This window comes from Peromyscus leucopus, chromosome 16_21 (assembly GCF_004664715.2).
Source record: "Peromyscus leucopus breed LL Stock chromosome 16_21, UCI_PerLeu_2.1, whole genome shotgun sequence".
Classification (NCBI taxonomy): Eukaryota; Metazoa; Chordata; class Mammalia; order Rodentia; family Cricetidae; genus Peromyscus; species Peromyscus leucopus.
In genome coordinates this window covers 45,382,152-45,398,140 of record NC_051084.1, presented here as the reverse complement: position 1 = coordinate 45,398,140, position 15,989 = coordinate 45,382,152, and the positions used below count along the sequence as shown (strand labels likewise).

The 15,989-nt window shown below is 46.3% G+C and overlaps 1 protein-coding gene across 2 annotated transcripts in view; it reads left to right on the top strand.

Annotated features, from left to right (window-relative positions):
* The window catches only part of Uxs1 (UDP-glucuronate decarboxylase 1), a 75,972-nt gene extending 66,076 nt beyond the window's left edge, over window positions 1–9,896 (top strand). The window contains exons 12-15 of one of the 2 annotated variants that reach the window (XM_028865818.1): window positions 1,814–1,874; window positions 3,289–3,346; window positions 5,037–5,140; window positions 9,064–9,896. In XM_028865818.1, coding sequence (XP_028721651.1) covers window positions 1,814–1,874; window positions 3,289–3,346; window positions 5,037–5,140; window positions 9,064–9,195 — 355 coding nt within the window. In that variant the 3' untranslated portion in view covers window positions 9,196–9,896. The remainder of the gene's footprint in view (window positions 1–1,813; window positions 1,875–3,288; window positions 3,347–5,036; window positions 5,141–9,063) is intronic. The other variant, XM_028865819.2, reaches the window with a different exon arrangement.
* The last annotated feature ends 6,093 nt before the right edge of the window (window positions 9,897–15,989 follow it).

The window sequence follows — 15,989 nt, the reverse complement described above, 5'->3', positions numbered from 1 at the left end:
GACACCTTGGAAAGAGGGTGTCAGTAGTTTCGCTGTTCACAAGAGTGGGCCCTTTCGGTGGGGCCTCTTTCTATAATGCTGCCACTGTGGTGCTGAGATCAGCAGGGCTTAGGGGTGCTATTTAGTGATTCAAGTCTCCGCAGAGAACTGACCAGAGGCTTGCCGTTTTTAACACCCCCCACCCACACATACACACACACCCCTTTAAGAAACGGAAATTCTCTTACTTTGTACAGTGTTTGAATCTGCAGTTCCAGTCCTTGGTTACCTGTCCCCAGAGCCACAGTTACCTCCGCAGCGCTGCGGGGACCCAAGGCCTACATGGTCATCCACATTGACATCTGGCATGACGTGTCTGATACTCTCATGGTTGGGTTGTGTCCTCATTCACATAACACGGGCATGTGATATAGTTCTTAAAAGTCACTTTGTCAAAATGACACTTTTAAAGAGCTTCAGGCTGAATGAGTATGACTTAACACAATTTTGACTTTAAAAGTTGCCAGCCTGTTTTGTACAAGGTGCATGGCCCTCCCTCCCTCCCTCCTCTCCCAAAGAGGATGACTGCTTAAGAACCAGCCATCTTCCAACTCCAGATGACCCCACCCTTACTTTCATGGTTAAGAGCCATTGTAGATGCTGCTGATGGTAGCCTTTAATGTCTCCTCACACACACAGATGGGGGCTGTAAGAATGCGTGGTGGATGTAGTGACTACTGCCATGGTGATGAAGTGACTTTTTTTGCCAGCTTCTCTTAGAAAAGAAATCATCCAAGGTCAATAGTGGTTTGCATTTGCACTTGATCTGTTAAGAACAGAACATTAAGCATATAATGTTATCATATAAAATTCCCATTGTTGGAACCGGAAGAGCAGAAATAACCTTATTAAATGACACACCAAAAAAATTTTTCTTTTTCCAATTAAAAGAAGAACAAATCTTTCTTGGGTTTTCTTTTGGAAGCCAGTCATGGCTCATAGTGGCCTGTGTTTTGTGGGAAAGCTGGAGGCAGAGGGAGAGGTTCCCAAGTGGATTCATTCAGAACTGTAGCTGCTGACCATGGGCGTAGAGCAAGCGCTTAGATTCCCAGTGAGGTGTCATTTTTACGAAGTAACTTTTCTTTAACAGAGCCACACTTTAACGCTTCTGAAACTAAGAACCAAACCTTGGTAAGCGGAAGTTTGCTTACTTCTCTTCACCTTCATGGCTCAGCCGATCACACTCCATCTGAAACATCCAGCTGCCCCCGACAGCCAGCCAGCGTCAGAGGATGTGCCGAGGGTGGGCTGGAGGCTGGGGGCGGGGGCGGCAGCGCTCATTGATTGCAGTGCTCAGTTTGTTTGGCTTTCCCTGTGATTTGCCAGTATGGAGTTTGCATACTGAAGTCCATTCATTTCTGTGGAGCTTATTTTATAAACGGTTGTAACTTTTATTTTGGCCGACTCACGTGGGTTACGTTAAACATGGGGCTTTGGGGTGTCGTTAAACATGGGGCTTTGGGGTGTTTACCTACTTTAACTTGTGGTCCTTAATTGTTTTCAGAAATGCGCAGAAAGGGTAGATTTAGCCCATTCTCTCCACCCTGTTCACCACCCACCACACCCACCAAAAGCAAATCCCAGTGTTACAGGATTCATTTCATCCATGAACATGCTAGCGTTACAAACACCATCTTGATTTATAGGGTTTTATTTCCACATTCAGTTTTCCATTTGGGTTTTTGGTTTTTTTGTCTGGGGAGGTTTGGTGCGTGCCCTCAGCATCCCCGCTCTATGGTGGACGTTGCCTGACCTAGCTCTCCTTCTTTTCCAGTGATCTGGTGAATGGCCTGGTAGCACTCATGAACAGCAATGTCAGCAGCCCTGTCAACTTGGTGAGTACCGTTCCGCCTCTCCTCTGCAGCAGCTGGAGGGTCTTTCGTGGAGGGCTCTGCTTGCTCGTGACTGGCTTCTGTGGGGTCTGCTCAGTACTCAAGGGAAACAAAGCAGAAGAAGACACTGAACCACGACCCTTGCGAGGCATGCATGAGCAGTGTAGTGAACTCCCTCTGCCTGTAGGGCTTTGTGTAAAAATCACACTTAGAAGGTGGGTGAAGGGGTGGTAATCCCAGCACTCGGGAGGCAGAGCCAGGCGGATCTCTGTGAGTTCGAGGCCAGCCTGGGCTACAGAGTGAGTTCCAGGAAAGGAGCAAAGCTACACAGGGAAAACCTGTCTCAGGGGGAAAAAAAAAAGAAGGCAGATGGAAGCTCTGAGTGGATAAAGGCTTATGATAAAAGGCCCTGTTCTGTTGTTTATGCCCAAAAGTTCTTTTATTCCTTTACTCTTTTTAGGAAGCTTTTGCATAAGAGCATTTAGGAACTGTATCTATTTAGAAATATGTCTTCGCACAAATCAGAAAAGCATCTGCAAAGAGCCTCCCAGAGCCCCCTTCTCCCACCCTCCTTCCATCACTCTGCTCTGCCACTCGGGGTCTTTCTTTGTGCCTACAGTTAAGCCCCGGCCTTCCGGATACTTTGTTCTCTGGGTCCAGGATAGTCTCGGAAGTAGGGAGCTGGAGGGATTTAGAATGCACAGCTGCCAGGCTTTTCCGTGGTCTGTGCTGTGGTACTCGTGGAGTAAGAATAATAGGTTAGAGCAGCGGTGGGGGACCTCCTAGCGTGAGCAGGGTCCTGAGTGCCGTCAAAAATGAACGCGGCGGCGACTGTCAGAAAATGTGATGGAAGGACAGGGTTTGCTTAGCAACGCCACCCCAGTCAGCTGACGTCATCAAGCCCAGGGAGACGGTCCCTGTGGCTTTCCCAGAACACTGACTGGTCTGTGACAGCATCCATTGCTGCCTTCCTTCTAGGATCTTTGGCCCTGCACTGTGAGAGGTTGGCACGGTCCTCACAGAGGAAGTATGTTGTCCTAGGAGAGCCAGTTATATGAGGCCAAACATGCAGAGTAACACTAAAGGGACAGAAAAGGTAGTAGATTAAAAAGTTACTTGTCCTGGAAGGTCACCCAGTGTGGGTGACCCCACTTTCAATGACCTTGTCCTACCTGAAGGCTATTCTTTGGAACAGACAAAGGTCTAAGGCAGTATAGGTTTGTACCTGGCCAGGATAAAAACCATCCCAGAATGCTCCAGTGGCACAAGAAGCTGGGGTCAAGTTCCTTGGAGGCAGGCTAGTCTGGGGGCTGATGATGATCTGTGCAGCCAATGTCTCTGAAGTCGTATGTGTGGCCCCAGTAGGGGAGTTCTGCCATTGCCATGATGCTTATAGGAGAATCCATTTCTTCCTTAGGGGAACCCAGAAGAACACACAATCCTGGAATTCGCTCAGTTAATTAAAAACCTTGTTGGTAAGTATGCTAGATCACTCTGACTGAAGTCATCTGCATTTACCCTGTCTGGTAGTAGTACTTGCCCTAGGGAGTAGGGAATTAGTACAAGCTGACTGACTGAATCAGAGTAGCATTGTTTATGAGGAACATTTCCAGCTCCTCTGAGTTGGGGATCAAAGAGGGGATGGAGTGAGATGAGCTTGGCTCCCAGGGCTAGTTGCAGGTCTGGGTGGAGTGTGGGGCCGAGATTTGCCCTCCAGGTGTGACAAGGTTAGGTTAGCACATCCTGCATGGGTGACCGTTACTGATTCCGAGCACTACTCCCATGGAGACCAAATTCCAGGAGCAAGGAAAGAGTGACATTAGTTCTGTCCAGGCTGGATTTGCCTGTGTGACATTGGAGTGGTCTTCCCATCAAGCAGCAGATGTTCCTGGGTCTGGCCCAGCCCTTGGGTTACAAGTGCCAAGGAGGTAGCCCCGGCTTCATTCCCAGGCTTGCTGGAGCTCTAGGAAGTCTGGTCTCCAGTCCAGAAACTTGAGTTCAGGACATGCCAATCTGGCCTGGACCACGATATATGTGTGCTGCAGGCTGCTCTGATTTGACCCTGCTGCCCCCTTGGCTTGAGTGGGCTCCTCCATATTGATATTCCTGGATCAGGGTTGTGGTGAGCAGCTGTGTACAGCTGGAATCCTGTTCTGTGTGACAGTGGAGACAGAAGTCTTTCTGCCACCTAAGCCCAGTGCTGTGTGGTTCCATCAGTCCCCTTCAGACTCGCTTCCCAGCCGTGCATGCCCACTGGTGAGGCAGGGTCTGCTGCAGTCACCATGCCCCTCCGGTCACCCTGCCTTTGAAACCTTTGCTGTGCAGATGGAAACCGCGGGCCGGAGGCCTTGGTATAATGGCACTGGAGATGTGAGCTCTGGCTTCCAGATAAGGGTGCCCCAGTGATCCATGTGCACTTTACAGTCTAGGAAACCCAGACGTGCAAACTGAGGAGGACTTAGGATCCCCACCTGCTACTGTTTGACTGTGTGCCACACTTACCCAGGTCTGCATGGTGGTCGCTGTAGTAGCTTTCTTTTGTGGTCACTTGAGTCTCGCACCCCACCTCAGGATGTTTGGCCAGGCTTTTCTGTCCTCCACATGCCTCATCCATCCAGCAGCAGAGCTGACATCTTACATGTTGGTTCTGGGCTTGCTCTGGCTAGAGCATCAGGTCATCATAGGCTCTAAGTTACCATTGCATGCTGTTGCTTAAGAAGGGTGTAGACTACCTGATCTCCAGGGGAGGGCATTCCTAGGTTCCGGATACCCAAGCTGGCCCACTGGGAGCATCCGCCTTCAAGGTGGTTCCACCCACATTTGTATATTTGTGTTTATGGGATTGTGCCCCATAGGCACATCTGCATTTGTTACCTGACATGTAGGTTTGTCCTTGACACAAGCCCTTTTGTTCTCCTGGGAGGATCTGGTGGGACCAGAATCATCCTGCACATAACTGCTTAGTAATGGCCGTGCAGGCGCATGCCTAGGTTTGTGAGGACTGTCCTATGGTTTCGTCAGAGCTGCCTGTGTAGGGTCCTTGCTCTTGTTCTAGCATAGGTATGATTTTTATCCTGCCATAGATAGGAAAACAGTGCCCCCTAGTGATAAGGGATTCACATGGCCTTACCTTTTTTTTTTTTTTTTCCTTTTTCAAAAACTCAGGTAGTGGAAGTGAAATTCAGTTTCTCTCTGAAGCCCAGGATGATCCACAGAAAAGAAAACCAGACATCAAAAAAGCAAAGCTGATGCTGGGGTGGGAACCTGTGGTGAGTATGAAGGAAGTCCCCGGCCTCAGGGGAAAGGCATCCACCGCCCATGTCCTTCTCCCAAGCTTTTGGCCCTTGTTGGGAGGGAAGTCGGGTGGGCCTGAGTGTCCAGGCAGGTCCAAGGTTTTCTCCAATCAGTGGTATCTCATCCTCTGTTAGTGAAAATGACTCAGGCCTCCTGTGAGCTGTTTTCAAGAGAGTACATTAACATGTCCTCATTTCATTCTGTTGCTCTGATAAAACACTGACCGAAAGCACCTTGAGGAGGAAAAGGGGGTTATTTGGCTTACACTTCCAGGTCATAGTCTATCAGTGAAGGAAGTCAGGGCAGGAACCTGGAATCAGGTACCATGGAAGAGTGCCGCTCACTGGTTCATATTTAGCTAGCTTTCCTATACATCCCATAATAACCTACCTAGGAAACGGCGTCATCCTCAGTAGGCTGGACTGTCCTATAACAGTTAAGACAACCAAGGCAGTATCTCACCGACATGTCCATAGATCAGCCTGATAAAGACAGTGACTGCATTGAGATGCTTTACCAGGTAGTTCTAGTCTGTCAGGTTGAAGGTTACTGTTAACTCTGGCATACATCAGTCTCTTTAGAGTGTTAAGGGGGTGTTAGTTGTTTTCCTCATTGCTGCAACAACAACAACAAAAAACCTTACAAAAGCAACTTGGAAGGGAGGGAAGGTTTATTTTGGTTCCCAGTGTCGGGGTTTCAGTTCGTGGCAGGGAAGGTGTGGCAGCCAGAGCTGCAGAGTCCATGGCAGTGGTTTCTTGCCATGCAGGGTCAGGAAGTAAAGAACAGGTAGCTGTACCCTCCAAAGGGCCACCATAGCACTTACCATGCTGGCAAGGTCACACCTCCCAAGGGCTCCACCGCCCTTGAAATAGTGCCATGAGCTGAGTGACATTTCAAGTTCAGAGCATCCGAGGATGACAGCAGCATCTCTGCAGGGCCCTGGTGTCCTGGGCTGGACTGGGCAAGGTTTCATGTGAGCGAAGGTGATCTAGTGGTCCCTGTGCTGATCTAACCCCAGCTAGAGAGTGTGAAGACAGAAAGACGTGGAGGAAGGTGGACTTCCTTCCTGGGGCTCCTAGACTGTCAGGTTCTCCACAGGCTGACCTATTAGACCAGTGGTTCTCAACCAGTGAGTCATGACCCCCTTGGGGTTGCATCTCAGATAGTTGCATCACAATTATAGCATGAAGAACTTTATTGAAGGATCGCGGTATTAAGAAGGTTGAGAACCACTGAACTAAACACTGAAATCTATCCAGCTCCCTCTCCCTCACTGCTAGGCTGTAATTTACACTCTGAACCCCTAGTCCCTTTTGGTGGAAAGCTCCTCCCCTATCCATGAACACCAATATCCCAGGGCTGTCTGTAGCCTGTAGCACAAATCTTAAAAGATCTCATTAATAAAAACAAACCTGGAGCCAGGTATTGGGGTGAACGCTGAAAGAGCAGAGAAACAGAGCAAGCCAGCCTCACCTCGACAGTTCCTTAGCTGATCTTGTTTCCTCAAACTGGAAGCCTCTGTGTCCTCATCCAAATGGAGCTCAGCTGAACTGCTGCTAAAAGCTTAACGGGGCCTAGTTCCTGGTCTTCACATCTTATATACCTTTCTGCTTCCTGCCATCACTTCCTGAGATTAAAAGTATGTGTCACCATGCCCGGTGGTTTCCAGTGTGGCCTTGAACTCACAGAGATCTGAATGGATCGCTGCCTCCCATGTGATAGGATTAAAGGCGTGTGTGCCACCATTCTCTGGCCCCTATGTCTGTCTAGTGGCTGTTCTCTTCACTGACCCCAAATAAGTTTATTAGGGTGCACAATATATTGGGGGACACAATATCACCACAGTCGCCCCTCAAGTGTCTGTGCTTTACAGGCTCACCTCCTTATAGAATATTCTCCTGGCCCACCAGGCTGCAGGAGGGAGATGCCTCTTTGCATCTACTGTGTCTGGCCGTTGGCTCTTTGCTGCGCTCCTCTGGAAGTGACCTTCCCTGGGTAGAGCATGTGGCCTCATAGCATGGCAGCCATCCCAACAGCTGTTGCAGAAGCAAAACCGTATCAGGTGGAAGGTAAACATAGGGCAGGTGGGGCTGCCTCACCGTGAGAGCAGTAGAGAACCCACCAGGAGGCAGAGTGCTGCCCCATGCTCAGCTTGCCTGTTGAAAAGGCATGGCATGGTCAATGTGAGGAGGTAGAGTCTAAAGTGATGAAGAATTCTGAAGGAATGTTAGGATTTTAGTCCAACTCCCGTGCTGCTGTACAGAACCTTGAGTCTGAGAGATCCACTGAAGGACAGAAAATTAGTAAAGAAAAATGAATATGCTCAGACTTAAAATCTAGGAATCCCATCCGAACAGAGCAAATTGTGGAAGCAGAGGTCCAGGGTCTCTGAGTTTGTTGTTTTAATTCATTTATTTTATATTTGTAAGTGCTTTACCTGCTTGTATGCATGTGTGGCACGTGCATACAGGGCCCACAGAGGGCATCAGCCCCTTTGCTACTGGAGTTACAGATGTCTGTGAGCCACAGTGTAGGTGCTGGGAGCTGAACTCAGGGCCTCTGCAAGAGCAACAAATGATCTCAACAGCTCAGCCGCCTCTGCAGCTCCAGGTTCTCTGGCTTTGGGCAAGAATTTGTCATTTGTCCTTTTGTCCCCAAAGCATGTGTTTCAAACAAAATGTTTTGGGAAAATAGTCAATGTGTATTTACTAAATACATACTCTTGGTTTTAGAGGTGCATGTACAGCCAGGATATGTACTTAGAACTTGTAGCTTATCAGACATCATCGGAAAGACACGGAGATACAGAACATTTGCCATTGGATTCTTTGTAATAGGAGTCTTAATTGATAGGAAATGCAAGTCTCATCCAAAGACACCTAGACATCTCAAACATAATTGTGTATGCATGTGAGTATGGGCAACTTAAGTAGAGAAAGCATCTTAACGTGGTGAAGAGGTGTTTTTATGTGCATTCCCCTAATATTTGGTGATCCTGAGCATTTTCATAAACCTATTGGCTGTTTCTGTGCCTTCCCTTGAAAAAGATGCCTACTTAAATCTGTTTTTTAAAATTGTGGTCCTTATGTTTTTACTATTAACTCTTTATCAGCTACATAGTTGACGAGTATTTTCTTCCGTTCTGTAGGTTCTCTCTGCCTGCTTTTTATTTTGCTGGGAGAAGCTTTTTAGTTTAATCGATTTGTCTAATTGTGTTCCCTCTGCTTTCAGCGTCTCATGTAATGCGTATATAGTGAAATGCCCATATTTAAAACATGTAATAGGGTGTATTTTGTTGTATTCTGACACCTACAACACTATCACCGTCATTAGGACAGATAACACCAGCAAATTGACGGTAGTTCTTGGCAATGCCTCGCTCTCCACAGCTTTCTCTTTAGCCTGTGTGACTCAGCACACTTCTGGTTCCTGCTTCCAGCCCCAGGTTAAGATTGCTTTAAATGTCGTCACCGTCCGTGTGAGTGCAAGTGTGTTGTGGGGGAGGCCCAGTGAGGCAGGTGGAGACCGCCTCCTCGGAGCATCTTCCTTCCAGTTCATGGAGGATTTCCGCAAAAGAGTGGACCCACATACATTTCAGAAATGGTCTCTGCAACTGGCTTTAGTAGGCATGCCTGCAAGAGGGGACTCGGGAGCCTTGGGAACTCGAGGTCACTGATAGTCAGTGTCACTTGCTAACTTGCAGCGTGTCTTCCAAAAGTAGCTCTGAAGAACTTCGGGCATCTCCGAAGTGGCCTTGATAGACTGACTCGTGGCCAGAGTGAGGTTTGTCTGTCCTCATGAAGTGGGCAGCTGACTGCACACTCACATCTCCAGGGCACTTCGCTGTTTGCCTTTCTGTTGATGGGACCTTGTCCCTTTCTCTCACTCTCTCCAACAGGTCCCATTGGAGGAAGGGTTGAACAAAGCCATCCACTACTTCCGGAAGGAGCTAGAGTACCAGGCCAATAACCAGTACATCCCCAAACCTAAGCCCGCCAGAGTGAAGAAGGGCCGGACGCGCCACAGCTGAGTTACCCTTAGGACATGAGACTCCGTTTTACATTTAATGAAATGAACTTTTGTGGGATTTTTTTTTTTTTAAAGACTTAAACAGGTGTCATGAAGAACAAACTGGAATTTCATTCTGAAGCTTGCTTTAAAGACATGGATGTGCCTAAAAGCTCCCTCAAAACCTGCAGACTTTGCCTTGCACTTTTGAAATCTGTCTTTTTATGTACAACAGCCTAGATGCATCTCTGCTATTTTCAGGTTTTTTATCTTGCTGTTAGAGTGTATGCTGTAACTGTCGTTGACAGTTTTATTTACTGGTTTCTTTGTGAAGCTGAAAAGAAACATTAAATGGGGTGGAAAATGCCAATTTTATTTATAAAAGTGGGTACTTATAAATGAGACGTTACACTATGCATAAGGAGTAAAAATCCTAGTGGTATTGTCAGGGGGGCGGCGCACCACCGTTTATTTGGGGATAAATGAAAAGTGTTGGAAAGTTTTATTTCTTTTTTAATTTAGAATTTTCTGAAGGTCTGGTTCTTAGTTGCAAACTTGACTTTGAAACATCTCTGTTGGTTCTTGATCAAGGATATTTGAAATCACTACTGTGTTGTGCTGCATATTGGGGTGGGGAGGTCGGGGAACAACGTTAACGTATTCTTGGTTAACCATGGTTAAATATGCTATTTTAATAAAATATTGAAACTCGCTGGTCATGGACTTTGAGCTACAAAGTTGGCTTTCGACTTTGCATCAGATGTTGGGTTGCTGAGAATAATACTGGAGATCTTAGTTTGAGGAAATTCTGAGAACATCTGGTTTAAACTTCATGTGTGGGCATTAGAATCATCTGTGTGCTACTTGGGCTGAATCTATGTATATGGTACATACTGTATGTGTCTTTATCTGAAATGCTTGAGATCAAATGTTCCAAATTTCAGAATTTGTTTTGTTTAACTTGGGAATAGTTTCATAGAGTATAGTTTGGGTATCATAAATCCCAGACCTGAATTGTTCTGAAGTCTGAAATCCGAGTGCCCTTTCAGCACTGGGGATTTGGAATTTAGAGGCACTCAGGCTCTGTTAACTATGGTGTGAAGTTCTCAAAGCTCAGCCTGGGTTAGGAGAGGTTTTGCATCCTGTAGCATCACAAACCCGATGAAACAAAAGCTTTCTTCATTTTTCTGGTGTAGAATTCAAGCAAGTTTTGCTGAGTGAAATGAAAACTTCAGGAGTTAACATTTTCATTAAGAACTCTCCCAAAGTCTGTGCTAGGATTGAATTTTGCCCTTTAAAATAAATGGAAGAACAGCACAGTGCACAAAAGCAGCCTATCTCCAAGCAGACTGATCCTGCGTGGTAGCAGCAGAAACCCGAACAGATGCCCACGCGGTGGTAGAAGTATCCACAAACAGGAGCACCTGTGATAGCTGAGCTATGTCTGTCCTTCAAAACCACGTTGGGCTTTTTTAAAAATAGGATATGTTTTTTGAATGAAAGGCCCTGGAATCCAGCCAAAGGTGCTGTGACTCTGTCGTGATAAATTTACCAGAAGACTCTGGAACTGGGGCTAAGATTGAGCATGATGTAATATCAGAAATAACGTACACACACACACACACACACACACACACACACACACGCACGCACGCACGCATACCCGCATCCACATGTGGTTAATCGGTCACTGACTACACCCCCCATCCTCTTATTTTTAGTTCCCATTATTTTGGACTGAACTAAGTGATACATCATTTAGAGAGGTGGGGTGGGCAAGTGGAAGCTTGCTTGGAAATTAATGATGGTGCATCTGGACCAAAGAAGAATGTGGACAGAAATAGCTCGGAGCTATTTGTGTTGCTAAGCTAGCCAGTATAATCTGGGAGTATCCAGTAGCCTGAGGACCCAGAATTCTCTTAGCTTATTACTAATAAGCCAATATCTGAAATTCCTTCATAAGACTCACTCTTCTGGGTAGCCATAGAACATTTTCCAAGTAGTAGAAGAGAAACAGATGTGTACAATTTCCCCTAAGGGGGTCATGTATCCAGGAAAACATGAGCTTTGAATTAAGCATGAGAGTATCTTGAGCCGAGAGGGAAATGAAGTTGAGGGATGGATAGGTGATGTCTGCTGAGGTCCACATGTTTCAGCCCCTCTGGATCTACAGGTTTAGGTACCTACTCTTCAGTGCACTAGTGTTTAGAGATGAGGTGTCTGTGTAGAGTGATGAGGTCAGATGGGGACCTTTCCTGGAGGAGTGCCAGTGGCTTCTGCTTGCCTTTTACTGTGACTCTGAGAAGGCACTTGTCTGTGAACTAGAAAGGGACCCTCGCCAGACACCAAAGTTTCTCAGCACCTTGATCTTGGACTTTGGAGCCCTCAGAACTCTGCGCGCTGATTTCCTACTCTTTATTAACTACCGAATCTATAGCATGCTGTTAGAGCGACCTGAACCTGCGTTTTGGAAGTGGTCCCCTGTTGCGGTGTCCCTGCTGTGGCTTATCGGGGAGAGACTGCTGCAGTTCTCTTGTTCCTTTAGTGACAGTCCTGCAGCCTTGAGCAAGGTCGATGTAGCCTGAACTGGGTTGCAGCTGTGGAGTTGAATACTGAGCCCGGCCCCCCAGCCAGCGGGAACCTCAGAGCATTGTCTTTGATTTTGACCCTGATCCTGGATGGTGGTCCTCGGTCATGTGACCTCGACAGAAGCTGGGGTGAGTAGAGTATTACTCCTATGGTTGTTGTCTGTTTTGTCTAGTCAGATTGTTGGGGGGGGATTTGGAGGTCCTCTGATGATTCTACTGAAACAGAACTTGTGAGTTAACTTTTCCATGTATCTATCAAAAGAGTTGGTTTAGTTGACCCACCCTTTCTTGGTGGTTAATCGGGACCTTTGATGCGGGGGTGTTAGAGAATTCTGTTGTTCTGAGAATTGGATACCACAGTATCCGGAGGCAACACGGCTTTGCTGTTCTCACATCCAAGGTTAGCCCACATGTTTTCTTGATTGTGTCCTGTTTGCATTTTCGTTCACAGCTGTGTGGCAAGAAGGAAGATACAGATTTTTATCAGGAAACTTGAGCTGTGCTGTGGGTGGGGCTGGAATGGAGCTCACTGGTTCATGTGATAAAACTTCAGCTCCTTTTCGTGAGGTACTGAGAGGGATAGAAGCGCAGGCCTAAGGTGGTGCCCCAGGGTGGTGTCATCCAGGGTTCACTAGGGTTTGGTCATCAGAACACGCCCCATGCCTGAGTTCCAGTGACCAAGAGGAGACAGCAGAAGATGCAGATGTTCCCTGTCACCATTTGAAGCCATCGACCACTGCTCTGAGCAGCTGTAGCCACTTAGGACTGCTGGAATGGGTCCAAATAAACCTCTTCCTTCAAAGGTACCCAAGCCTGTAGTATTTTCACAGCATAAAACATCACTAAAGAAAATTTATACCTGCTTCAGGTTTTTGTTTTGGTATAGTAACAAAAGACTCATACAAACGTCAGTGTTTTTAACAGTCTTGTTTGGGTCCTTGCTAGATTCTGTGTGTTTTGTTTTATGTACATTTGTTTGAAGTTAAGCTAGTGTGATATAAAGACCCAGGATAAAAATCCAAATACCTGACTCTCCTCCATTTAAGATGTTTAAAAAGCAAGGAAGAAACATTTGCAAGAGATCAAGGTAGGTATATTCCTCATAGGCTTCTAACTAAGTACAGTAAACCATTTTGGACATCGACTATGACACAAGTATCAGACTGTGTGAATAGAAGTGGTAGCCTGCCCAGGGACCTCAGGACTCGGCGAAAGACATACTGGTGTTAGAGGCTGTATTGCATTGTCCCAGGTTCATGTTGTGACCTAAACTTTCCCGTCTACTTCAGGAACCCAGAATTTAGAAATAGATTCTATAAAGTTGATTAAGTTGTGATGAAGTCTTCAGGGTGGGCCCTAATCCAGTCTGACTGGTGACCTTGCGAAGGGAAGGTTAAACACCATGCATCAGCCCTGTGAAAACACAGCAAGACCGCCATGTATAAACCCAGGCAAGGGGAGAAGAAGGGGAGGGAATGTGAAGAAAATAGCCTGCTGGCAGTTTTCTTTTTATTCTAAAGACAGAATCTCCCTCATACTCATGACCCTCTTCCCTCAGCCTCTTGAATGTCGGGTTATAGCCGTTACTATGCCTGGTACCTGCCTATGCCTATCTTGAGTTTCCATCCTCCAGATTTGCAAGAAAATTAACTGTTATTTAAGCCACCTACAACTATAGTCACCCTAAACAAGGTAGCATTCGCGGAAAGCTCCCTGGGTTTTCTTTTTTTGTCTCAGGAATCCAAGTCTTGAAACTGGAGAAACCCACAAGCCAGGATTGTAACAAGGCAGTTTAAAAGGGGGCAGGAGCGGAGGCGGCAACAGAAACCTGTTCTCTGTGGCCACTGTGCCAGAAGGATGCAGCCTGGGAGAAAAGTGCTTTCACTGCAGTGGTTCTGCTAGAATGAAATAGTGCTTAAAACGCTATTCACCCCTCCCATACTGGGGCGGGACCAAGCAAGTCCTGGTGACCCTTGCTTATCTGGGGTGTGGTCTTCAGCCCCTCCAACTCTCCACCATGTTGTATCGGGCCTTGAAGCCAGGTTAGTTAGACATGAGATCCGACCTGTGTCTGCTGGCTGGTAATAACTGCTATCAGAGAGCTCACGGGACCCTAGACTTTCATTGGGGGGGGGGGCCTTTCTCTTCCCATTAGAGCGGTGTCTCAAGGTGGCCCTATAGGTGCTTGGGCTGTCATCACAACAGGCAACCCATGGAAGCCAGGGGAAGAGTGAAGAGGCATCTGCCCCTCCCAGATGAATGTCACCACTGAGGCCTGGGAAAGTTGGGACTTCTACCCCAACCCTGGAGCCCTGTCAGAGGAAGCTGCTGAAGCCAGTGTTCAGACCACACCCGGGGTCTTACAACATCGGTTTCAATGAGAAGTCACTGCCAAGCCATAAGAAGATCCCAAACTAAATGACAGGAGAGCAGATGTGGCACTGAGGGGGCCCCATTGCCAGACTGTTTAAAAGCCACCGGAGTTACAAGCTGTGGTGGGTTGAATGAGCCGTGTTCCCTATAGCCTTGGGCATTTGAACATTTGGTCCCCAGTCGGTGGTACTATTTGGGGGGGGGGGGTAGGTAGATGCCGCTGTGAGGGAGTTCACAGCTTTGCCCTGCTTCCTGCTTGCTCCCTCTGCATCATGCTTGCATTTGAAGATGTGAGCTCTCAGGTTTCCTCTCCTGCACCCTGCCTGCCTACTGCCATGCCTCCCAACCATGATGGACTCAGCCCTCTGGAACCATAAGTCAAAATAAGTCATGCTATAAGTTGCCTTGACCATGGTATTTTTATCACAGTGGCAAAAAATAACTGATACACAAGCATACTTTAAAAAAAAAAGCATACTTTAAAAAAATTTAAACATCTGTAAAAAGGAAATTTTTTAATTGAAAAGGTAACCAAATCGAAAACTGCTGGTGGGTTCAACATGCAACTCTCAGAACAGACCTGCCATGTTTTCAGAGCCCCGGAAAGAAGACAGAGCTGAAGACAACTCAAAAGTTCTGGCAAGTTTCCACATTTAGAAAGGCAAAGCAGCCAATGGAATAAAAATGTTAAGCAAAACACTACCAAGAAATACATACCTACCACGTTACTGTCAAGCTAGGCCTGGAACCAAATAGAGGATGGAGATAATCCCTAAAACAACCTAGAGGAATGGTACATGACCCCCAGAGGCAAAGCTATTAGAATGACTGTAGTTTCTCATGTGAAACAGAAAAGAACTATCAATCTAGAGTTCTGTCTGTAGCCTTCGAAAATGTCCTGCAGGATCTCTATGAGTCTAGGGCCAGCCCAGTTGACAGAGTCCCTGGCCAGCCAGGGCAAAATGAGACCCTGTGTATGTCAGGATTGTGCAGAGGAACAGAACTTAAAGCACAAAAATGTGTGCTCCATACACACACACGCACGCACGCGTGCGTGCGCACACACATATATATTCCATTGGGGTGTGTGTGTGTATATATATATATATACAATTTATATATTATATAATTTTGTATATATATATATATATATATATATATATATATATATATATATATACACACACAATTTATTAGAATTGATTGCAGGCTTGGTCCAGCTAGTCCAACAATAGCTATCTACCAATGGAAGGTCCAAGAATTAATCCAGTAGTTGTTCAGTATAAGGCTAGATGTCTCAGCTAGTCTTCAATATAATGCCAGAATCTCAACGAAGTAGGCCCTAATGCCAGTGAAGAAATAGACTTGCTAGACAGAGAGAGAAAGAGAACCATAGGAGTGAACAGTTTCATGGATACATATAGAATTCAGAAACTGCAATCAAACGCTTCTAGCCACAGGAAGACAGGAAAGAGCATGACAAAAAGTAGCAGATTGAAGTTTAACATAAGCAGAAAAAATGTAAATGTCTAATGACAGAAACTAAGAAACAGGTGGATACAGGTTTTTTGGGGGTTAGTTATATGCTATAAGGAACTTTAAAAATGCACTTAGATAAGGCAATATATGAAGGTGGGAAGAAGAATGGAAGAATTATGCAAAATAAGATTGTAAAAATAGACTGCATTCACATCAAATTGGGTAGACTTCTGAGTTAAAGCAGTTGCCAGTCAAAGAGAGTGCATTAGCATAGAAGAGTCAGACCACCAAGAAGACACAGCATTCCTGAATGTGTGTGCACCAAGTAACACGGCTTCAAACTATACAAAGTGAGAACAAAAGACCTGAGAAGAAA